Source organism: Rhyacophila brunnea, unplaced genomic scaffold (assembly GCF_057557595.1).
Source record: "Rhyacophila brunnea isolate RB1 unplaced genomic scaffold, BYU_Rbru_1.0 scaffold_11, whole genome shotgun sequence".
Lineage (NCBI taxonomy): Eukaryota > Metazoa > Arthropoda > Insecta > Trichoptera > Rhyacophilidae > Rhyacophila > Rhyacophila brunnea.
Window position 1 is genome coordinate 13,802,013 of NW_028232763.1, and position 25,797 is coordinate 13,827,809.

Sequence of the window (25,797 nt, forward strand, 5' to 3'; positions counted from 1 at the left end):
AAAATCGGTGATATTATATTTATCCACATATTCATATCGTCATCATCATCATCATCAACCAGGATCAATCCAATGCTTAATAAAGACCTCCCTAGCCTGATTCTACTTCTTTTTGTCATATGAATTTCTGTATTTATCAAAATCGGTGATATTATATTTATCTACAAACTTATATCGTCATCATCATCATCATCATCATCATCGACCTGAACCAATCCACTGCTTAATAAAGACCTCCCGAGACTGATTCTACTCTTTTCTGTCATATGAATTTCTGAATTTATCAAAATCGGTGATATTACATTTATCTACATATTTGTATCGTCATCATCATCATCGACCTGAACCAATCCACTGCTTAATAAAGACCTCCCGAGCCTGATTTTACTCCTTTCTGTCATATGAATTTCTGTATTTGTCAAAATCGGAGATATTATATTTATCTACATATTTATATCGTCATCATCCAGGATCAATCTACTGCTTAATAAAGACCTCCCGAGCCTGATTCTACTCCTTTCTGTCGTATGAATTGCTGTATTTATCAAAATCGGTGATATTATATTTATCTACATATTTATATCGTCATCATCATCATCATCAATCCACTACTTAATAAAGACCTCCCGAGCCTGATTTTACTCCTTTTTGTCATATGAATTTCTGTATTTATCAAAATCGGTGATATTATATTTATCTATATATTCATATCGTCATCATCATCATCATCGACCTGAACCAATCGACTGCTTAATAAAGACCTCCCGAGCCTGATTCCATTCCTTTCTGTCATATGAATTTCTGTATTTATCAAAATCGGTGATATTATATTTATCTACATATTCATATCGTCATCATCATCATCATCAACCAGGATCAATCCACTGCTTAATAAAGACCTCCCGAGCCTGATTCTACTCCTTTCTGTCATTAATTTCTGTATTTATCAAAATCGGTGATATTATATTTATCTATATATTCATATCGTCATCATCATCATCATCGACCTGAACCAATCGACTGCTTAATAAAGACCTCCCAAACCTGATTCCATTCCTTTCTGTCATATGAATTTCTGTATTTATCAAAATCGGTGATATTATATTTATCTACATATTCATATCGTCATCATCATCATCAACCAGGATCAATCCACTGCTTAATAAAGACCTCTTGAGCCTGATTCTACTCCTTTCTGTCATTAATTTCTGTATTTATCAAAATCGGTGATATTACATTTATCTACATATTCATATCGTCATCATCATCCTCATCAACCAGGATCAATCCAATGCTTAATGAAGACCTCCCTAGCCTGATTCTACTCCTTTTTGTCATGTGAATTTCTGTATTTATTAAAATCGGTGATATTATATTTATCTACATATTTATATCGTCATCATCATCATCATCGACTTGAACCAATCCACTGCTTAATAAAAACCTCCCGAGCCTAATTTTACTCCTTTCTGTCATATGAATTTCTGTATTTATTAAAATCTGTGAAATTATATTTATCTACATATTCATATCGTCATCATCATCGACCTGAACCAATACACTGCTTAATAAAGACCTCCCTAGCCTGATTCTACTCTTTTCTGTCATATGAATTTCTGTATTTATCAAAATCGGTGATATTACATTTATCTACATATTCATATCGTCATCATCAACCAGGATCAATCCACTGCTTAATAAAGATCTCCCGAGCCTGATTCTACTCCTTTCTGTCATATGAATTTTTGTATTTATCAAAATCGGTGATATTACATTTATCTACATATTCATATCGTCATCATTATCAACCAGGATCAATCCATTGCTGGATGAAGGGTTCCGCAACCTGATTCTACTACTATATTATACCTATTTCTATCGTCCTTATCATCATTGACCTGAACCCATCCACTGCTGGATAAAGGCCTCCCATGCCTGATTCTACTCCTCTCTGTCATTTGAATTGCTGTATTTATCAAAATCGGTGATATTATATTATATCTATTTATATTTCCATTATCATCGTGACCCTGAATCAATCCACCGGTGGATAAGGCCTCTCTAAGTTGATTGAATTTCTGTCGGTCATATTATGAATTGCTATATTTATCAAAATTGCTGATATTATATTTACCCATTCATAATATCGTCATTATCATCAACCAAGATCAATCCACTGCTGGATGAAGGTTATCCCAACCTAATTCTACTCTTCTTGGTCATATAAACTGCTATATTTTTTTTAATTTGTGATTTCATATACCTACCCATTTATATCGTCATCAACCTGTATCAATCCACTGCTGGATGAAGGCCTCTTTAAGCTGATTCCACATCTTTATGTCTTATAAATTCCTATTCTTATCAGAATTGTTCTTTTCCTCTCAGATATAATATGTATTGCTTCATTATTTTTTATCAACATTTGTCTCGATTTGAATGTCCCGCACCGGGAAATTATATTGTTTAAGGGCGGACGTGCTTAGCGTGGGTCAAAATGGAGCTTTTTTTCTTTTTTTAAAGCATGATCCTGGTCATACCTTAAACGTTGTAGATAATATATTTATATAATTTTGAAGCCTTATTATCCTTTATATTTATTTTAAACATTTGATGACTGCATAAAGTATTTTTATTACATAAAATAGTATTCTTTTAAACCTCTTGCTCTAATGTTTTAGAATATAGTCATATTTTAGTACATAAATGTGCAGTGGTGTTAAGATTTTTTACATTTATTAATTTTTAAACGCATTTATAAAACCATCAGTATAATTTATATCGACATTATTATAGTGAAATATTTACGATAAAAAATTATATTGATAATCTCTGTGATCCCAAATTTGACAAGAATTAGGCATTTCATTATTCAAAAAATGGGCAAGATTAACACATTTGAAGATAATTCTAAAGATACTAATTATAAGCTATGTGTTTGACCATTCAAGTGTGATAAACATCCTACGAATAATGATTGCTTTATAATAATTATTGACCTAAAAATAAGGTAGTGTTTTTTTGAAATACGCCATTTCTTTTGGCATTCCCCAGTAGTTAAGCTACAACATACGGCCGTAGCCATAAATTGACAAACTATAATTGAAGTAGGGAGTAAAATGATGTTAACGCGCGTGTTTGCATATGTACAGTTCAAAAAAATTCGGTTAGGTAACGTCGATATAAATTATACTGATGGTTTTATAACTGAAATATGACTATATTCTAAAACATTAGAGCGAGAGGTTTAAAAGAATACTATTTTATGTAATAAAAATACTTTATGCAGTCATCAAATGTTTAAAATAAATATAAAGGATAATAAGGCTTCAAAATTATATAAATAGATTATCTACAACGTTTAAGGTATGTCCAGGATCATGCTTTGAAAATAGAACAAAAGCTCCATTTTGACCTACGCTGAGCATGTCCCCTCGTTTAATTTTTAATTCAAATTTTAATTTTTTAAATATTATTCTATGGCTGCAAGCATTTATTTTTTATAGACAATGAAACAAAATAATGTTTAAATTTATTTTTTACACTGCTAACCTTCTTCTATTATCTCAACGGGACCCGAAGGAGATTAATATCACGTTATATTGGATCGCTATTTATGATGATCACATAATATATTACTTTATATTCGAATAATTGAGATGTATAATTATTTATCATATTTAACTGCACATACCTATTGTCCGGCAACTTCATCTTGGCTATGTGGCAAATCTGTGAACTACAATCCCATCCAGTACAGCTAATCGAACTTCCGGTTTCAAATTAGGAACGCCCCCAAATTATTCATTGCATTTTTGACACTTCGTATTGGACGCATCTATCAATTTACGTAATTTGAAGCTTTTTATATTCAAAAGATGTCTAAAACAATACGAAATGATGTTCGAATTATTATCAGTAAACTTTTGATTTATTGCGAAGAAGAAAAAGAGTCGTATTTAAAAGGCGAGCCTATCAATACTTTCAACAAGCCCATTTTACGGGTTCCTGTCATGTCAGGTATGTCAAAATTCAGTGTTGTAATACTAGAAATATTTCCCCAAATACTGGAAATTATGTTTGTATATTATAAAATTATGTGTATCGTAATCTATTTTATTAATATTTTTAGACGTATAATAATTAAGTTTTAGACGTATAATTAATTAAGTTAAGAAATATTAAATATTTTAAGACGTATAATAATTAAATGATCATTAGTTAGTTAATGAATTGTCCTTGTATTTTTAAACCGATAAGTAGGTAGGTACATATTGTTTTAAAATTTATGTAAGGTGGTGGATATAATTTAATTTATAGAAAATTATTTTTACAGTATGTGTTTCTACAACAATTTTACTAAAAATACGATATAAAGACATTATTTGTAAATTATAAAACATGTGATTGGGTCATCAATATAATATTGAATATGTTATATCTTTCACTTCTACTTTTTTAGTCATAATTTGTGTTCTAGTTATTTAATTAATAAATACCTGCAGCAATATTATCAGTTAATGTGGGTTCAATGATACATTTCCTTCCAAATTCAATAATTACGCTGTATTAATTAACCTAATATAATAGTAATAATTAAGAGGTGAAATTATTTGAAAAAAAAATTCTATTGATATTTATTGAACAATAATTAGACTTATAAATTAATGTACTTATAAACTTACTGAGAATAGAATTGATATAAACTTAAAACCTAATTTCGCGGGATATGTTTTCTCAAAAAATGACAACACTGTGAAATATTCTATTCGCGACAAGGGCGACTTCCTGTTGTCGCCTAAATAATGTTGTCGTACAGTACACATATATTGTATTAAAATTAAAATGTCAGTGGTAGCAATCGGCGATTGCCAGGTGTTCTGCTAGGCATAACAGCCTAAAGTGGTATAAGACGATATTGTGAAGGCCAGACTCCTGAATAGACTATGCATATGAGCCCAAATTTATATTGGCAGTGAGGATTTGCAAATCGTAAAACTGACAAATCAGCGAAATGTCAAACTGTCTGATGTGAATAAAAAACCCATCCCGAAGGGAAAACTATGGCGCCATCTATGCATACTTCACAATTATATTAAAATCCAACACCGCCAAGCCGTCTGCAAGACCTAGCGAGACAGACTGGCGACCGCCAGCTGGCTCAGCTAGTCAATTATTATTGTTGAGAAGACAATCAAAAATAGTCAGGAAATCATAAGCTCCAATTAAACTGAAATCGATCATTGGTAAAATATTTTGTGAAGAAAGAGTGAGGGGAGGGGGAGTCAAAAAATACCTAAAATTGTGGCAACCCCTATATTATGTATGCAATTTTGTAAAAATGTAGGAATCCACAAGGTTTTCTTTGAAATTAAAACACAAAATTTTAAACAATACAATAATATATTTGTTTACGATCGTACGCTAGCATCATTTAAATTATTTATTAAATAAAATGTTTTGAAGTTATATTACACATTGCAAATAAGATGATAAGTTTTAATTAGAAGCGGCTTTGACGATTTCTTCTGCAACTTCTACGGCGATGGCAGCCTCTGCTTTTTCCTACAAATAACGAACATACAAGATCAGAAAATGTATTATTCATCATTACAAAATTATGGGTGAAAATGAAAGATTAAGACAAGAGGTTCTGAGGAATGAAGAAGTCATAGTATTAAGTAAATAAGTAAATAGTATTTGACGACAAGTCAAGGCAAAACATTCAAAATCATATTATAATTGCTATGAAAATAATGAAGACATTTTATAAACTATGCCCGTGGGAATATACTCCAATGTTGGCAATAAAATGGTTATACCTATATTATATTCATACAAAGCAGATATATATTTTATCCCGTTTCACGCATAAATAGGTGAGTGGTGATGTGAGCACCGCTCTTAACTAATTTTTAATTAAATGATGTTACTACTTGTACTCATTAATACTTAGTACCTCAAATATCAGTTTTGCTACATCAGTATGAAGAAAAGAATGTTCAACGGAAGAAAATTAACAGCATAGTATGCAGAGTTTGAACAACTAATAAATTCAAAAAAATATTCACTATCAATATTTCAATGGGTGACCAAAAAAATGAATACCATTCATGGCATTATATGGTATCGATCAGAAAAATATGTATTGTCACCTCAATACTACAACTAGATAACTCTGATTTGGTCATTGTTGGGAAAATGAAATTTAAATTTTACTTGATTAACATAAATCTAGGCTATAATTATTATTTAAAATAAAAATGGAAAATTGTGCTTGTATAATTGGGAACAATTAAATAATATTCAATTGTATGAAAAAATATTGTAGATATTATATTATTTTATTTATTTCATGCATGTATGGTGTTAAAGTTATCTAATATTTTTGAACACAAAATTAATACAGTTCCCATTAATTTCTGGCTTACCTAGTTACATAATATATATCATTTTGCAGAGAAGGAAATGTAGAATCATATTCAATAGCTAACTCAAAAACAGTGAAAATCAAATTATCTAGTTGTAGTATTGAGGTGACGTATTTTTTTTTTTTTTTTGTAGTAAATGGAAAATAAAATCTATCGAATCAGATTCTGAAGGATAAATTCTCAATTGACCGCTTGGAACATTAATTATAAAAAAACACTTAATTTTTCACACAGGAAAAAAATCCAATATCAAGTATTTTTAACAAGAAAACTAAATTATTGACAATCTATTTTCCAATACGTTTTTGGTTAGTATAAATAATTTATATTATGTCGGGTACTAGACATGAGATGCTGGACTCAAAAATTCATTCCTGGATTGCAATCCCTAGATTTAAATGTATGCTGGAATGTCTACCAAGTGTCTGTCAAATGTCTACCAATGTCTACTAAAATGGACAAAACTCACAATATCGGTGGAAGCCTTGTTGAGCTCTTGCTGGGATTTAGTCAAAGCTTCTTGTGCTGCCGCTCTGTCGATGTTTTCAATGGGGTGCGCCTCTTCAGCCAATACCTTCGAACACAACAATGATTCATCATGTAATCACCTTTTATTATTTATTACCTGTTCTTATATTTGAGTGTATTTATTTCAAAGGGACGTTTAGCGAAATAGCAGGGATCGAGACACTTTTCATACAGTAAACGTCAAATGAATAAAACAAAACATGATTCTTTTGACATGTAGGTACATAATAGATTATGTTTTTGAATATTTTTTAGTTATTAAATGCCAAATGAAATGTCAAAAGTTGAAAAATATTAAATAATAGCAGTAAGCAAATGTATGTTTTTATACCTATTATATCAAAGTAAAACTGTTTATATAACTACTTCATTTTATGATACACTTGAGATTAGATAGTTGATACATACATAATTGCAATCTGGTGGGACTATTTTCAATAACACTATTGCTCTGAGACAATTTTAGCATAATACGTCTTGCAAGACGGCAGGGCATCAACTCCGTATTATATTTTTTTCATGTGTTTGGCTAAACTTATAATTCATTTCCAAAGCATTTTTGACCCAGCATAAAAATAAAGGCAAGAATGGCAAGTGGATGAGAAATCTAGATTAAGAAAAACCATATAATAATGTGCATTTTTACAATCGTACATTTCTGTCGCCGGGGGATCACGAATCGTTTCGTGACTCGTGGAGCCTTATTGTGCTATTTCTTCATTTATATTGACCATTATGAAATCATTGCAGACTCAATTATTTACAAATGTCAAAAATAAACATGAGGTTATGATCATTGATGAATCAGTGACACCAGATACAAAAGATTCACAGATTTGTAACTTTTCTCAGTTGAATGACTTATCTAACTGAGGGATAATAATAAATACAATAATTATATTATGAAAGTGATATCTTTCCAATATGAATACCAATCACATAATATGTATGTTAATATACTGAACTCTTCAGTCAATAAATTATATTTCACCTGTACTGAGGAGTCATCATTGATGGTAATTGTTCCTGATGAGACGAAGATTTTGTTTACTTTGCCATCATTCTCATAAACACTGACAACACCGGGTTTCAATACAGCTGTAAATAACAAAAATAAATTCATTACAAAAACAATTTTGAGTTAAAAACAAACTGAAACAAATTATTTTTTAATTCTCTATTGAGGAAATTTGTTAAAATTATTAATCACTTTCGTCAGGTCATAAAATCACGAATGTGAGTATTATATCGTCTCTCTGCCAGAGCAGAACACACTAACTGGAGAATACTAGTTTTGAGTAATTTGACTTTGAAGTTGTTAAAATGTTTGAAATGGTCTATCATGTGACTTTATTAAGTAATCGTAAAAAGGATGACTTTAAAATAAAGACTGTTTATTTATTAAGAAGGTTTCCAGACGGTAAAGTTTGAAATAAGGAACATTTTGGTATAACTAACTCAATATGTCATTTTTTCGAATTAGTGTCTTCTGCCAGAACAGCGACGATATTATCATGAAAATTGAATTAGTGACAAAACTTTTTGTTTATTAATATGAAAAACTTGCCTAATGTTGGAACGTGATTAGGGAGAATACCGAAAGATCCGCTAAATGATGGAACATCCACCTGTTTTACGCTGGCTTTATCGTAAAATACCTGAAATAAAAGCATCAGAAATATTAATACATAATACTAAAAATATCAAATTGAGTTAGCATTTATAGGATAGAATTTTCGGTACTGTTCGGTTATCAGGAATACAGCGGTAAACACATTTTGAAAATAGCCGATAAACTGGATTATTTGTTATTTTGGGTTAGTTTAGGTTAGGTTAAACTAACAAATAATCCAGTTTATCGGCTATTTTCAAATATGTTTTCCGCTGTATTCCTGATAACCGAACAGTACCGAATTTTCTTTTACTACAGTATACATAATACATATTTTATGAAATCTAATAAATATTTTTTTATTTGACCAATCATTCCTGACACCATAATATTTTATTGAGGCCCAATTACAGTAGTAAAACACATCACAGAAATACACAGGCTTGAGAAAGTCACTGTTGTGACCTCATCCGGAATGGAATGAGGGCAGCCGAATAATAATTATTATCAAAAGAAAAACTATGAATAAACGACTTATCCCTGCTTAAGTAAAAGACCAGGACTTCTGTCTTATTCACTCTAGTAGGAAAATAAGATAATCTTCTTCTTTGACCATGTCCGATCCTAATAGGATCATATGGGCCTCCACGGAGTGGAGGTTTGTATTAACAGATTTTATTTTTACGAGAAATGGATGTCAGCCACTTGCTCAACCTATTAGGTCCATACTCTGACTCATACACAAATTGAAAAACAATTTGTGTAGTTGCCAGACCCAGGATTCGAACCTGGGACCCTCGACACTATAGACCGGCCCTTAAGCCACACGGCCATCGTGGGTGTTAAGGGGGTAAGATAATCAGTACATATTTAAAAGTCCGCATATCATCGGTGTATCGTGTAATACTAGTAAATCCTATTATGACCAAAATTGGGATTTTTATTAAATACACCAATACAAAACGCATCTAATAATTAAAAAAATCAATCCTCAAAAACCTCATAAATCATGTCCACAAAATAGACAAATTTTCAAACCTCAGGTACTTTCAAAAACATTGCATTGACTAAAAAGAAGAGAGCGCGGCGAGAGCATGCAACAGGTGAAATTTTTTGTTTAACTCCATTTTCATAATTTTTAACATCATCATTGTTTACAAGTAATGACAATTTAATGTGCTTACTGAATGTTTTAATTAATAGTGACTATTTATCTTCTAATATTAAAAATTTGTTTTTATACTTGATCCTTTACTTAGTGGGTAATAAGGTTTTGACTTCCGTTTATTGTATTAATTTATTATATACCTATGCAAGAATTAACTGTTTTCGTTGTCAGTGTGGATTTACCATTGGTGAATGCGCATAGAATAACATCATCATTGTCAATGTGCGGAGACTGGAAAAAATTTCCATCTTCACTTCCGTTAAGGTTATTTCCATACTCACAAAATCACTCATCAGTTACATAGCCTTCATGACATATTTGAACATATACATAAAAGATAACATAACATACGTAGGTAATAATATTATGTATGTATTATGGTTTGTCTTTGATGCTTCAATTGACGCAGGAAATAAGGCGCTAAAATTAAGTGTCAACCGAAGATTTCTGTTTTGTTATTGATAAAATTTACATGAAAGTCAAATAATTTGTGCGGGTGGCCGGCCAACTTGAAATCGAAGAAATTCACCAGCTCCAAGTAGTTCTGTGTACTAAATATTCTCAAAATATTTCACATTTTTCCCAGCCACAATGATGTATTTAGTAACGTTCTTGCCAGTCAACAAAAAGTATGGATTCTACGACGTCCGTTGGATCCACTCTACCGGTGAAATTGTGGTAACGTAAAAAGGTTTCACTTAAAGTGTTACATACTTGGTTGGCTGCGGCAAAGGTGAAAGACATCTCATCTGCGAACCCTCTCGACTGAAGAGAACGCAGCGCACCCACGCGTCCAGCCAACAGACGAGCGCTTCGAATTGAGAAAGCCATTGTACAGCTGAAAGAGAGATATTATATTTTTATATTATATGCTTTTTGTGCAATATTCCAAGAGTTCAATTGCCAAATAAATTCTAAGCGAACAAGAAAGAATAAGGGAACACAAAAATTGGTTGAAAGCGGATGAAGTCAGAGATGAAGCAAATAAATATGTCAATGAAGGGAATAACAATATCCCTTCAAATATACACGTTGTCCTCAATACTTTGAGTTTGTATAGTAAACACAATATTTTCTATTTATTGATGTAAAAATAATTTATTATCAAATTACATGAATCCAAAAAATTTGATTTTTGTCTAATTATGTAATATAAATCATGTGAGGTTATGTTGATTATCTCACTAAAAACGAAACAAAAAATTATAGTCGAAAAACACTGTATCAAAAATTATTAGATCGAATCAATTATTAATTCTCGTAAATTTAGAAAATAGCGTTTATTTGTACCCACTTTTTGCCGATCGTCAAAACCCGGGTGACAGCAAATATGGACGTCGGACAATGTTAAATTTTGTTAAGGTGGTCACACCTGAGTTGCCAGACATCAAAATGTTATTTCCCTCACTCAAAGTTTCAGTGCTAGATAAAGGTAGTATTTATCAAAATTACATTAAACTAAATAATTATAAAATCTATGCCAATACCACCCAGTCAAAGTATGTAAACTAAAAATGAAAAATATTTCTAGATTAAAAAAGACACTCACGAAATACAATATAACACAGTACTTACGTACAATATTATTATAGTAAATTTAAATAACTATTAATATTGGGTTTAAAAATGTGAATTATTTTATCGAAGTTTATCGAAGACTGGCAGTTGGAGCTTTTATTTAAAGCGTTTACTATAACTTTATTGGGTTTAGGAACGTTGATTTCATTTTTATTGATATTTTTTGCTAAATTTCTAGAAAACTTTCAGCACGAACTTTTTCAAAAATTTGTAATCGTAATTCAATTTATCTTCAAAATACTTTTTCAATTAATCAAATTATCTAATCATTATTTTAAATAATCTTGTATTCGTGAAAAACATCATAATATTCCAAATGGTAAACTTTTCGAATTGTTATCCTAATTTCGTAATTATTATTCGTAATTTGACAAATAAAAAGAGGTCATTCAATTGATTGCACATTGAACTACGTATTTATCATAGACATCATGATTATTTATGTTATTATATTTTGTTTAAAAGAAAGATTAACTCCATACAATCATCTTTCGTGTGTTTAGAAAATATTTTTATTTTGGAGGTCAAAAGTGCGCCATAGTGAATGCGCGCGTAAAAATCAATAAGCACTTCCGCATGTAGTCAGTAGAGTACCTACTAAGTTGCGTATTTTGTCCAGTCGATATAGATTATAGGCACTGGTAAACATTCTACATTATTTTTCTAAAGAGTTTTATTTTTATAAAAAATCAAAGAATATTCCCTCAGGTATGTAAAGCAATGCATAGTTTAATTCTTTCTTTAATGACAGCATCACAATGTAAAATCAGTAAAATATTCTAACAATAGAAAATACCTAAGTACATAATTTTTTTAATTTTTTAAATATTTTCAGTATCAATCCATTCAAACTCATATACCACTAAAAAAATAACTATCAGATGATGAAGAAAATGGTGTCAGCAGCTTGAGGGGTCGGGGTAGCTACTCAAAAGCGGAAGGAATAAACTGTGAACAGAGGTGCTGCACCGGCTAAACCACGGAAGCCTCAGGCAAAAGCACCCTGGAAGCGTGCTTATTATCCAACGAGTACACGAGTGGCATAACGCTGTGCAGCAAGGTGCACCCCAGCCCGGGGGCGGCGCGCGGGGTGTGGGCGCTGCCGCAGCCGCCCTCATGCAACATGGCCGCCGAGTCTGACAATCTAGCAGCCCACGATAGCGCCATCATCAGTTGTTCTCATTCCACCGACCTGCTCAGCATTCAGACTTCCGAGCTCATATTTGATGCCGTCAAGTCAGGGTACGTACTACATTATACTTTCTTCAGCAAAAGTGTTGACTGTCTTGCCAATCTCATTCTTCAAGTGTAAGTGAGACTTGTCATTGTATGATGCTATTTGATAGGTTGGGAAAATTGATAAACATCAAAATTCTCTGCGCGGTTAGTTCGCCACTATCGTTTTATTGCGCAGGCGTGAGCAGAATGGCACAATTTATAACTATCACATGATATTCAGAAGCCGCTGAATTTTTTTGATCCATGCATTTTCTTGTTATGGCCACGATAATACATAGGTGCCTACTGTCAGCAGTAAATCTATGCTTGTGTAAACGGGCTATTACTTCATTTAGAAAATATAATAAAGCTTTGCATGTTAATGTGACTGAAATTATCATGAAAATATCTCTGACAAACTGAATCTGGTTTCAATTGGTTTAAGCTTGATTCTATTTAAAATAGTGGTACACAAACTGCGGCCCGCCGACTAAATGACATTTTTGTAGCATGTTAAAATAGTTAGCCAGTCTCAAAAATATTAAGGAAAACTTTTTTGCATAGAGATGGAGACAAAACATATTGCAATGAGACAGAAAAGGACTTCTGGGATCAATAATTTTCATACAATATACTCTCAAATAACGACGCACAGTTAAATCTTAATTTAGCGGACAAAATATCCGGTCCATTTCCTGCCCGTAAATAATGTTTGGCACATGACTACTGTATGATTACACAGCATCGGGCAAGGAAATTGGTCTATTGTCATGTGGTGTGATTTTCTGTACCAGTTTTAATGCGTGCCGGCTGATGTTCTGATATTTTTTGTGTTTTTATATAATTTTAACATTAATTTGTTTAAAAAATTGTTTATTTGTTTAAATAAATACATAATATGACTACAAACAGCTAAAATAATTTGTCAATCTTTTAACATATTATGCATTCGAGAAACCTACTTTATTATAAAACAGACTTTGACAGAAGAGACGTCCTCTTGTGCAAATTAGTCCGTCACATCGAGGTTTATTCAACTCCTATGATTTTTTAAATACAAAAATACCACATTCATCGAATTGGAACTTGCTTCAGTGATTTTATAGGGAAACTACAGACGGCTTTATCAGAAAGACGATTGAACTCGTCATATGCCTAGACTAGATTAGGTAACATGTTTCCATCTGTTAATTATAACTTTTAAAGCGTATTGTGCTGCGACAGATGTGATAGATCCAGTGGCGCACCCAGGGGGGGGCCAAGGGGCCTTGGCCCCCCCCAAAAACATTGAAAATGAAAGCCAATATATTAGACAAATAAAAACACGGCAAAAAAATGATTAGAAATTCTCCAGCACCCTCTAGAAAAATTTCTTAGATTTTAATTTCTAACACAAAAATTTCGAAACACTAATGTCGGGTTTTTTTAGAAACTCAATCTCTAATGGAAATGTCAAAAAATTCTCGGTGTCCACCCGAATTCCGGAGTGGTGTACACCGTGTAAGTCCGATAAACGAGAAATTAGGCTGTGTTCTGTTGGGTAGGTTTGTGTATCTATAAGTTAAATGCAATAATACTTTTTTTTCCATTTTCAATTAATATTTAGGAACTTCACTATTAAAAAACCTAAAATCGACGATAAAAATTCGGTGAAAAGTACGACTACACCCACCACCATGGGCTGACAGGGCTACAGCCTGGGGGCCCGGGCTTAAGATGGCCCGGCGTGGCGGCTCGTCTAATTGTGAGATAAACACACACCAGAAATTTGTTATATTATAAAAAAAAATCGCATGTGGTGCTATACTACTTCATCAAAATTAACATAAAATATATGAAGTATGATGAAAATATGATATACGTAACTACATGATAATAATTCACGTTTTATATTACAATTATTTTTAGTGTTTTTAGAAAGATAAAAATGGTTATTTATCCAATATCGAAGGGTCGAATGCTACTTGGCTACCACAAGAGGGGGTCGCGACCAGTGGTTCATAGTATGATAACGATCGATAATATGATATGAGGTCCGGCAAATCAAGAATTCAAGGGAATTATTTAACAATATAGATAAATCCACGGAATACCATTTGGGAACACTATTGTAGAACATCACATTCCCCTTAACCCTGGTGATAGGTAAGGGGGCCCGCCAAACATTCATGATGTGGGGGCCATGCCCACCACAGTCGGTGGTGGTGTAAATTTAAAAAAAAAACAATTTTTTCGGTGGAATTCAGCATAAATATTGTGACTCTAGACCAGTGGTTCTTAACCGGTGCACCGCTGGCTTGTTGCAAGTGCACCGCGAAAATAATGATAAAAAGAGAAAAATCCGCGAAATAGCGAAAACCGAAAAGTCCTTCGTGAAATTATGAAAGCCGATGAAAGATCTAATGTGATTTCGATGTTGCCGAATCGATCGTTGGCCTCACAGGTTTTCGTTTCATAAATGAAAACAAAATAGTAGATCAATATCTATGCTGCAAAGAACTCACCGAGCGTACGACATGACAAGATGTTTTTGATTCTATTTCTTCATATTTAGAAAAATCTAAAATATCATGGAGGAATTTGTATGGATGGTGCTCCGTCAATGTTAGGCTCATTTAAAGGATTCGTTACCCTCGCAAAGACAAGAAACCCTAACATTATATCTACGCACTGTTTTATTTACATAGGGAATCTATAGTTTCGAAAACATTACCGCAGTGCTAAAACCTGTACTAGACCAATATGGTAAATTTCATCAAATCCAGACCTTTAAAAACAGGAATTTTTAAAAAAAACTTTGCATTTCTATGGAAGCTAAATACGAATCTTTGCTTTTTCACACTAAAGTGAGGTGGTTACAGTGGCGCACCCAGGGGGGGGGGCAAGGGGCCCTGACACCCCCCAAACATGAAAATTATCAGAATGATTTTAACCATTGAAATTGAAAGCCAATAAACCTTTGGGCTTAGACAAATAAAAACACTGGCAAAAAATGATTTGTAATTCTCCAGCACCCTTTTTAGAACAATTTCTTAGATTTTAATTTCTAACACAAAAATTTCGAAACACTACAGGTTTTTTTAGAAACCCAATCCCTAATGGAACTGTCAAAAATTCTCGTGTCCACCCGAATTCCGGAGTGGTGTAGGTCATGGCTGGGGAGGGCTGACAGGGCTCTAGCCTGGGGGCCCGGGCTGTGGGGGGCCCGTCGTGTCGGGTTGACCAGATAAGTGAGATAAACACACATCATAAATTAGCTTTAATAGTTAAAAAAGTCGCCTGCGGCGCTATTATACTTCATGGCCATGAACATTTTCAATTGCTTATATAATTGTGCAATTTATTTTTTGATTATTATGTGTCGATACTCGACAGCTCCATTATTAAAGTGGATGTATTGAAAATCGCCAATAATTCACTGTATAAGTACCCTTAATTTGAACTAAAACACAATTTGAAAAACGTTAATGTAGTGTTTCACACTGCCTTTAATCTTAGCGGTAGGTAGGGGGCCCGCCAAATATCCTAGCCTGAGGGCCCGTTTCAGGATGTGGGGATCATGGTGTAGGTACACCGAGTGCAATAGACAACGAGAAATTAGGCTGTGAAGAAGAAAAAGAGCCTATGGGACTAATTTACATTCTCCTCCTTGGGCCCCCCCCAATATTAAATCCTGGGTGCGCCACTGGATAGATCAGTCCAGTGGCCCAGTAAAAGATGACCCATTCAATAATATGTAAAGTGGCAATTAATAGAAAATCACTTTTAGACGAGATATGATACCTGATAACATATTTTCAAAAAACTCAGTGCCCATGACATGAAGCAAGTGTCTATTATTGCAGTTCAAATTGCAAATTACAATTCACATATTGTTAAAACAGTATTTTTCACTTCCTTTCCACATCACAGATGATGGTTGTTCGAAGATTTTTATTATGACACTTGTACCCAATGCGGCGGCCTGTGTAAAATCGGTAGATGGATAAATTGAATGTACTCTAATAAAAATGTTATGCATCGCTGATAAAAACAAATAATATTATTATTGGAAATAATGTGCTATTTTGAAGGATGCAAAAATTATTATACGCATTTATTATAAATATTACTGATATTAATTTTAACCTTTTTGACATTACACTGTTTACATATGATTAAGGAAAATTTGTGTATAATAGTATGAACTTTTTTATTACCTGTTAATTTAATTAAATGAACCATGCTGATAGAAATGCACAGTTCTTATAAAATTATGAAAGGTAACAATACTCTACTTCAATACAGAAACACTTCAAAAAACCTTGTTCTCCCATTTCAATTAAATCCTTGATTTTTGAAGGAAGTGTGATATTTTGATTTAGTCTGATAGAATTTAGCAATAGTTAGGTACTCAATGAAATTTTATAGATCAATAAGGAATCAATCCAGACCTTCAGGTATAGAATTGAACAATGATTCATTTATTAATTAAAAGGTTATTGGATTTGATGACACGTTCACAGATTAAAATTTCTCAGTTTTCAAACAATTCGTGGCATTGTACCGTGAGCGTGAAGGTATTTTCTCATCGAGGATTGACCATTGTATATTACATAATTATATCAGACTAGGAATCATGTACACTCTGGTGCATGCACGCTTGGGAAGTTGCTTTTGGGACACTCTCACATAACTTTAAAGGACATTCAACATTCATTATGCCACGGTATATACTCACATATCGGGTGTAGAGACATGGTAGATGGTAGCAAGTCATTGTAGTCTGTTTTTCAAGTTCACTTTCATATTAGTAATATCCTGTCATCTGGAGAAAGTTTTATTCAATATTTGGTTATAAATAATTAAACTTAGAAGGTTACTTTGAAACTTCTTTCGGTGTCGTAAAAGTATCACTGGATGTATAAATGTATAAAATCAATCAATTAATTTCAATATTCACTTAGTAAGAAAATCTATAACTAATATTTCACAGGGATGTGACTGATATCGAGAGGCTGGTAGAGAAACTGGGTCCGGAGACACTGTGCGCACGTGACAAGCACGGGTACACACCGGCTCACTGGGCTGCCTTGGATGGATCGGTGGAAGTTATGCGACACCTCGTTGAGAGAAGCGCCCCCGTGGACCTCTCCTGCCTGGGAACTCAGGGGCCGCGTCCCATTCACTGGGCGTGCCGTAAAGGACACGCCGCCGTGGTGCAGGTCTTGCTGCAGGCCGGGGTGGCAGTCAATGCAGCAGATTTTAAAGGTCTTATTATATATCCATCTTTGCGTTTTAAATTCCTAAATATACTCCAGAGTAAGTAAATTATTTCATGACACACTATGATAAAAGACCTAATATAAGCAGTGCTTGAACTGGGGAATTCTTAAGTTAAATGACCACTAACTTTGAAGCTGTTTAAGTAGTTAGGGATGTCATAAACGTTATGATACAATACCAATATTTGGTATTGATAGCAATACCTTTGTTCCGATAATGACACCATTATCAATACTTTTTCTTCTGATATGATATCCCTACAATATATAATTTTATATTATTATGTACAAGAGTGGCTTAACACATTCGTGGACATGACTTCTATAAACATCGTATTTTGGAAGATGTGATATGAAGGACGTCCATTGACTTCCTGTACTGTGGAACGGAATACATTTATAGAAGTCGTATTTTGGATTAAAACAATATGTTCCCTACTACTTGTGGCATGGTGTGAACATATTTTCATTAGATAGTGTCGTATCTTAACACTTTTAACTCATTTCTACATATTTAAATGGAAATGTGTCATATCACTAACATGTGTCCGCGAATGTGTTAATTATGTGGCATTTAGATTTAGTACGTTATCAGCTATTTTTAAGGAGGCAAGTGCTCCCGAGGTAGTGGCGTAGCTACCACTTGGAATAATATACAAAGAATATACAAAGCATTGGCGCCCTGCTGGACAAGGGTTACTTAATCTCAAACTAAAAGTTGTTGATGAATTTTCTATTAGTTGTGTCTCTATTTTCAGGCCTGACGCCACTGATGACAGCTTGCATGTATGGTAGAACAGCAACGGCAGCATACTTGCTGGGCATGGGTGCTCTCACTAACCTCAGTGACATCAACGGAGACACCGCTCTCCACTGGGCAGCATACAAAGGACACGCCGATTTAATTAGACTGTTGATGTATTCCGGAGTGGATTTGCATAAAACTGATAATTTTGGTTCTACTCCGCTACATTTGGCATGTCTCTCTGGAAACCTTACATGCGTGAAGCTACTCTGTGAAAAGGTATGCTAATTATCAAATTAAAATAATGTCATAGGAAAGAAAAACAGTGTCAGTTTAAATGAAAAGAAATATTCTTGAAAAGGGGTGAATGAACACGTTGACATAATATGCTCCAAACCAATTTGTATGGATTTAATAAAAAAAATATTCCAATACCCCCAATTTAGGTGTTTTTGTCGGCCTCTTTAAAAACGTAAAATCAGGGTTACAGTGTATTGATAATAATTTATTGTTTCCATTTTTAATTTTGTTTTTATTTTTATTTTTAATAAATAATTTTCTAGTTTCTTATTTTAATAATTTTATTATAAAAAATTTTGTGGGTAACCTTACCTATAACCGGTTAATGAAAACGGGCAATTATTGATTTTTGAAAATCAGCTACCTATGTATCAATAATACTTAGCTTAGTCGTAATTAAGGCAGACTTATCTTCCAATATCATAATATAAGTATCGATAATATACAGTAATTGAAACATTCATTTAAAAGATCAAGTGAAAAATCCTTCAAAGGTAGTTGTGTTGATATGATAATACCCCATCGCAATATTTTTTCATAATTCCTCAGATCAGGTTAGTTTGTTCACAAAAATACAAAACATCACTTTTTACTGATTAAATTTAGTCAATTAGGTAGGTAATTTAAATTTTGACTGATCAAACTATGTGCAACTGTAAAACACTATTATTTAAAGCCTTTAGTTTCCTGAACAAAATCTTAAATGTACGCCTGACCTGAACATAATTAAAATACATTTAGATTTATTATATTTACATCATAATACTGACAAATCAGGATGGATTCAGGTGTAACAGATTATTCAAATTATTTTAGATTAAAACCGAGCTAGAGCCAAGAGACAAAAATGGTAAGACTCCTCTGATGTTAGCTCAAAGCCACAGACGTACGGAAGTGGTGAAGATGCTGCAGTCAGAAATGAAACGGAAAAGCAGATGGCTTCCGCCCATATCCGAGCTTTGGGGTCTCATGTTTGGTGGAGCGGGCGACTCAAAAGGACCACTACTTTTATTCTTGATATCAGTACTTTTATGGGGATATCCCATGTATATCATTCGGGTGAGATGATACCTTTGTTGTACTAATAGATTTATTATAAGGGTTTTATTTTATTTTCCTTTCGACCAAATAGTGATTTGGTCTTTATTTAGTTTAGTGATATAAAATAAAGATATCTCCTGCAGTGCACGCACTACATTATATTGAGAAAATATGATGAATCATTATACTTTTGTACATATTCTTTCTAAAAAAGCTATACTTCTTTAACGCGCCTGCAGTGGAGTAGTGGGGTAGTAGCTGTTTCTGAAGAATGGTTCACCGCATCAGTAAATTCACATGTTGTTTTAATCAATGTGAATTTGATCGAGAGCAAGAAATCAACGGAGTTGAGCGAATGGCTAACAACCGTTTCTTATAAAAGGCTTGTTTAATAACCTCCACGCTGTGAGGACTAAAGAGCTATTATACATAGGTTTTACGCCTTCATAGTATTTTACATCGATGGCCTATAATGTCGTGGGTCTCGGGTTCGAATTCCAAGTCTGGAAAAATATTCCACATGCTGTTTTTCAATGTGTGTTTGGATCTAGAGTATGGACCTAATATGTTGAGCAAGTGGCTAACATCCATTTCTTATAAAAACAAAAATCTGTACATACAACCTCCACACTGTGGAGGCCCATAATATGATCTTAGGATCGAAAAAGGTAAATAAATAAAAACGTATTTGACATTTACGAGGGTATACTGACAGAACGCATTAACTCAGTTTTTGCTGTTTTTCTGTTTTAAATGCTAAACTGTACACAATTTTACCCTCTACGTCCTGATAAAACGCACAAAGGCATAGGATATAATGGTGAGAAAATAGAAACATTATTAAATCATATTGTTATTTTTTTATTCTGATAGAAATCATGATAATGACCTAATGCGTTCTACGTATACAACATACAGGACTTGTAACATGTCGTATATTGTGTTTGCCATAAAGGTTAGTCTTTATAATTTAGAAAAAATGTTTTTAAATCATAAAAAAATCTACGTGGGAGAACGCTTTGAAAAAAAATTTATAGTCCTTTTTGCGATTATCTCAGATCTTGTTTTAATGACTTAATGCTTTCTGTCAGTATACCCTCGAATTTAGAATGATTTCAACATTTTGGCATGAGAAAATTAGGGCTATTCATTGGTCGTCCCATCGATGGGGTGGTTTGTAGCCAATGTGGTTTTATATCAGGTAACTTCATTGGTAGTCAAAACTGACAGTGGGTTCTGAACAATTTACACAAATACAGGCGGTCCTCGATTTTCGTACATAATTGGTTCCTGAAAATATGTACGAAAATGGAGCAATGTATAAGAAAACGATCAAAAAGTGTTTTGGACAATGACGAAATAAATTCATTTGCAGCATCTTTGTCGCAGACTGATAGCTTCTTCAGTGATTTTAATATTATGTAAAAAATACCTCAGTTTAAATTTGTCGAACCAGTCTTAACTTTCTTGAAATTCCATTCCTTTTAATCAAGTTTTCCAATCTTTATGCAAACTTTAAGAGCCTTAGTTTAAATAATTGAAAAACTCTGAGAAATAACTTTTTGATTTTGATCATCAATCCATGATGACAAAGATATCTCTGTTTCATCCATTACTATACCATGTCTTTTGGAAACAATCTTTGAAGATATATATTTCCATTGCAGACCAGCTTAGGTCATCCAAACGGCTGATTGAAGTAAAAGATTCACCGCTTTCAGAACACCTAATTATTTCCATATTTGTCTCCGTATGAAGAGTCCTTAATTTCTTTTTTTAGTATCAGGAATGCAGTTTCTCCGTTTCCCACTCATATTTATAAACTTGTAAGGGCCTAAATTTTAAGAATTAATCCAAGCACCAACGAATTATTAGAAAGTCGAGAACTACCTGTATTGGCATTTCCATAAGTGGCAGTGACACAATTTCAAAACCAATCCATATGCTTCCCATTTGAGCGATAATGGGAATTTCCTTCATTTAGATTTATTATAATAGTGACCGCTTGTTTTTTAGTGTATACCGATAACATGGAACAGTCTCCGAAGATCACACTACTGCTTCATATATTGGAACATTGTGATGTGGCTAAGCTGGGTGATAGCAAATAGAAGAGATCCTGGATACATTCCTCTCAATTCAGATACATATTATAGAGCAATAAAGCAAATTCCTTACTTCGACAAGTGGAAAAAGAGAAATGTCACCTTATCAAGACTATGCCACAGCTGTCGGTGCCTGAGACCGTTACGAGCGAAACATTGCCGAGTTTGCAATAGATGCGTCTCATATTTTGACCATCATTGTCCATTTATTTACAACTGTGTGGGGCTGAGAAATAGAATGTGGTTTTTCTTGTTTGTGATGAGTATCGCTATCAATTGCTCGTTCACAATATATTTTGCCTGTTATTGCGTGATGATCGAAGGTTTCGGACTACTGTATATTCTGGGACTATTAGAGGCAATCGTATTCTGCGGGTTAGGATGGATATTGACATGTACATCGGTATGTACCTATATTTACACAAAATTCAGGGCTCGGAATGGACCAAAGCGCACCGGAGCGCCGTTCCAGGTCGTAAAATCGGCAACATTGTCGTTCCGTCTCGTGGAAAAAATAATTTTACCATTTGAACTAGAATGGCCATATAACAAAATCAAACGCACTTATTTATGTGAAACACACATAAAATTGGATAACTATGTTAATATTTTCAGAAAATTAACGAGCGCTCCGTTTCGTAAAATTTCCCATTTCGAGTGCTGATAAAATTTTAGATTGACCTGCAATTGTTTTTATTCACTTTTGATATTATTTTAATCTTATAATCTATCTTCTATCAAAGGCAAGACAGATAGGTCCACCAAGTTTTGGCACTAAATTTGTGTTTGGCTTGTCAAATAAAGATTGGCTATGGTTGTACATAATTGATTAAAAGTTACACCATAATATATGATTTAAAATAGTCCCACCTGCTGTGGTCTAGTTGATAGCATTAAGCTTTATAGATCCTGATTGTTGGGATTCGAATCGAATGGGATAAATTCACATCATATTTTTTTAAAATGTGTAACTGGATCTAACGCATGAATGTGTTAAATATTCTCAAATCGCTTCCCTTTGAATGGGGATGAACAAACGGTTGCTAACTAATCCGCGTAAAAGGTGTGCCATACTCTGTCTCTCATACTGGGGACGAACTGTATTGTTGATTTGGTGTGATAACAGTTATAAACAACCGCTAAATTATATTCACCCTATAACTCTTACATTGTATGATTTTTTTCAAATGCGTAACTAATATTTTAAGTTAAATATATTATCAGAATTAAATGAATACCTAACTGATAAATTATCGTTGAATTTTGCAGTGCAATAGTTAGAATGAAAGAAACTTAATTATAATAATAAATAAAACAATGATTTTAAAATTTCAGATACTTCATGCGTGTATGAATCTCACAACAAATGAAATGTTCAATTACAAGAGATACCCATATCTTCGAGACAAAAGAGGGCGATATCAGAACCCATTTTCAAGGGGTCCCATTCTAAATTTAATAGAATTCTTTGTTTGTCTGCCGGACAAATATGACGAACAAGACGTATTGACGGAAGACCAACTTTGATGTTTATGATGAAAACAAAGTATTAAAAATACGCTCGAGTTCATTTTACCATGACAATGTTTAAATTGTTAAACGCAATGCCTGACGCACAAATGACATCAGCTACACGAATTTTCGCAAGAATAATAATATATTTAAGCTTTTATAAAATCTGATATGACTTTACACCTGTGTTGTTACTACGATATTGAAATCTTTATTTTTTTCAAGACTGCGTAAAAATAATGATTACGAGCTATTTTGCTTGACTGGTGTTTCGAGAAGAGAGAGATTAACACTTAAGCCGCCTTAGTATTAATGCTTTTGCCTGTAAGTGATCAAACTTAAAAATAAAGCAATAAATCAATAACTACGAATCTCCGTCCAGTTGTTTTATTTCAAGTATTTTAAGACCCTAAAATAATAAAATTGTAACCAAGAATTGGAAGAAAACATACGTAATTTTAAAACTCTTCAGAAACATACTTAGGTATTGGAAAATATACAATGCCAGGTATGATTCGAACCTGCATTCATTGGATTTCGGCCAATGTGCTTTACAAATTGAGCCACCTGCAATTTAACCTAATTACGAGAACTAGTAGTTTTATAATATAACTGAAGTGCTTATCAAATTATGTTAATATTGGCAGCGCATAATGCAAAATTTTTTCAAGTAGGTATGTTTCTGTGATGTTTTAAAATTATGTTTGTTGAATAAAGAATTTTACATTCTCAAATCTTGTGAATTGTTCGTTGAATAAAAAAAAATAGTTTATTAAATTGTAGAGAATGCCCATGCCAAGTACTGAAGTAAAAATACAACATGATGTAGTACTAAGAATGTTACATTCAAAACAGAACTATTTCATGAAGAGTGAGAGAAATGCCCCTAGCGAAAACTGCCATTTAATATATTTAACTGATAATTTTAATTTGAAATACAATCTCAGAAACAAATATGGCGTAACTAGGTAATTAAATAATTCATCGTAATTAGGTAGCGTGCAGGTGTTGGTAAAGCACATAGACCAAATGCAGGTTCGAGTCTTGTCTAGCACCACGCTTTTTTTCAAGATTTGTTCTAATTCTGAACGAGCGGAGCTGTTTGCCAGGGCACACGGGCCCAAATGGCCATGCAGACTTGATATCAACTGAGGCCTATTTTGAAGCATTTGAGAAATTTGCAGTGTCGTATGGAGAGCAGGTTAATCCTGATTCCTCCGTAGAGTCAGTATTGAATTCAAATCTTGATATTCAGCATGCGGATACAGAGGACACTTAATGTCACTGAGACCTAGCTTAACCAGTTCAACCTTTTTCTTTTCACTCTAAATTCTTTCTTTAAGAACCACGATGCATGGTTGTTTCATCAGTTCCATGCAGCTCTGTATTGGGATAGCAAAGTGAGCATGTAAAATCTTTTCTTTCAGACATGCTTTAGGCGTCATGGAAGGCGGCCCTGCATATATCCACAGCTGTACATACATGACGAGTGAAGATGAGGAACCTAAAAGTATTAATACTTATGTTCTAGCGATGTCCATTAGGCTATTATAAGGTACATTAGGCTTATAATGCCATGTGTTGGGTTTTAATCCCAGATCTAGAAAATTTACATGTTGTTTTTCAACGTGTGTTTGGACCCAATAGGTTGAAAAAGTGGCTAGCATCCAATTATCGTAAAAACAAAAATCTATTAACACAACCTCCACTCTGAGGAGGCCATATTGTCGTTGAAACTAGAAAATTGAGTAATTCCAAAAACACTACTTTACAGGAGAGTTAAAAACATTATAGTTTTGTGTTGTTGTGTCTATGGCTATGCAGTTAAATCATCCAGATTTAACAATGTTATATTTTTTTTGGAATTACATCATTAATTATTGTAACATGGGTGGATATTAACAACGATCACTAGATGACATTCAAAGTCAATTTTCGATTAAAACAGAGTTACACATTTTTCAAGTTTCAATGACGATATTTGTTTTCATTTAATTAATACTACAAATTGCAGATAGTGTTGGTTTTTTTTTTAAATTTAATTAAATCCTGTGTAAACCAAGCCATAATAGATAGTAGTCAATTTTTTTTTGTCTATCTATAAAATATCTAAAATTATGCCATTAAGTAAATCATACATAGTTTTAGATATTTTATAGATAGAAGAATATTTTTATCTAAATTTATGGTTTGGTTAGGCGGGTAAAATGAATTTTTACTCTTAGAGCTCTCACAGACGGGATTCCGGTGTCGAGCCACCGAAGAATCCAGCCACTCTACACTGCAGTGGCTATG

The 25,797-nt window shown here is 33.2% G+C and overlaps 2 protein-coding genes across 2 annotated transcripts; one reads left to right on the forward strand and one right to left on the reverse strand.

The window, feature by feature from the left end:
• Positions 1-5,384: 5,384 nt before the first annotated feature.
• On the reverse strand, positions 5,385-11,103 carry ATPsyndelta (ATP synthase, delta subunit). Its single transcript, XM_085956950.1, has 6 exons — positions 11,034-11,103; positions 10,454-10,577; positions 8,527-8,617; positions 7,951-8,057; positions 6,901-7,005; positions 5,385-5,565 (listed from the first exon to the last, which is right to left on the reverse strand). The coding sequence occupies exons 2-6, from the start codon at positions 10,568-10,570 to the stop codon at positions 5,500-5,502; spliced, it is 486 nt and encodes a 161-aa protein (XP_085813076.1). The 5' UTR covers positions 10,571-10,577; positions 11,034-11,103; the 3' UTR covers positions 5,385-5,499.
• Positions 11,104-11,917: 814 nt separating this feature from the next.
• On the forward strand, positions 11,918-23,879 carry Patsas (palmitoyltransferase Patsas). Its single transcript, XM_085959040.1, has 7 exons — positions 11,918-12,025; positions 12,153-12,559; positions 17,511-17,785; positions 18,558-18,823; positions 19,661-19,903; positions 21,902-22,393; positions 23,326-23,879. Exons 2-7 carry the CDS (start codon positions 12,441-12,443, stop codon positions 23,515-23,517), a joined length of 1,587 nt encoding a protein of 528 aa, XP_085815166.1. The 5' UTR covers positions 11,918-12,025; positions 12,153-12,440; the 3' UTR covers positions 23,518-23,879.
• The last annotated feature ends 1,918 nt before the right edge of the window (positions 23,880-25,797 follow it).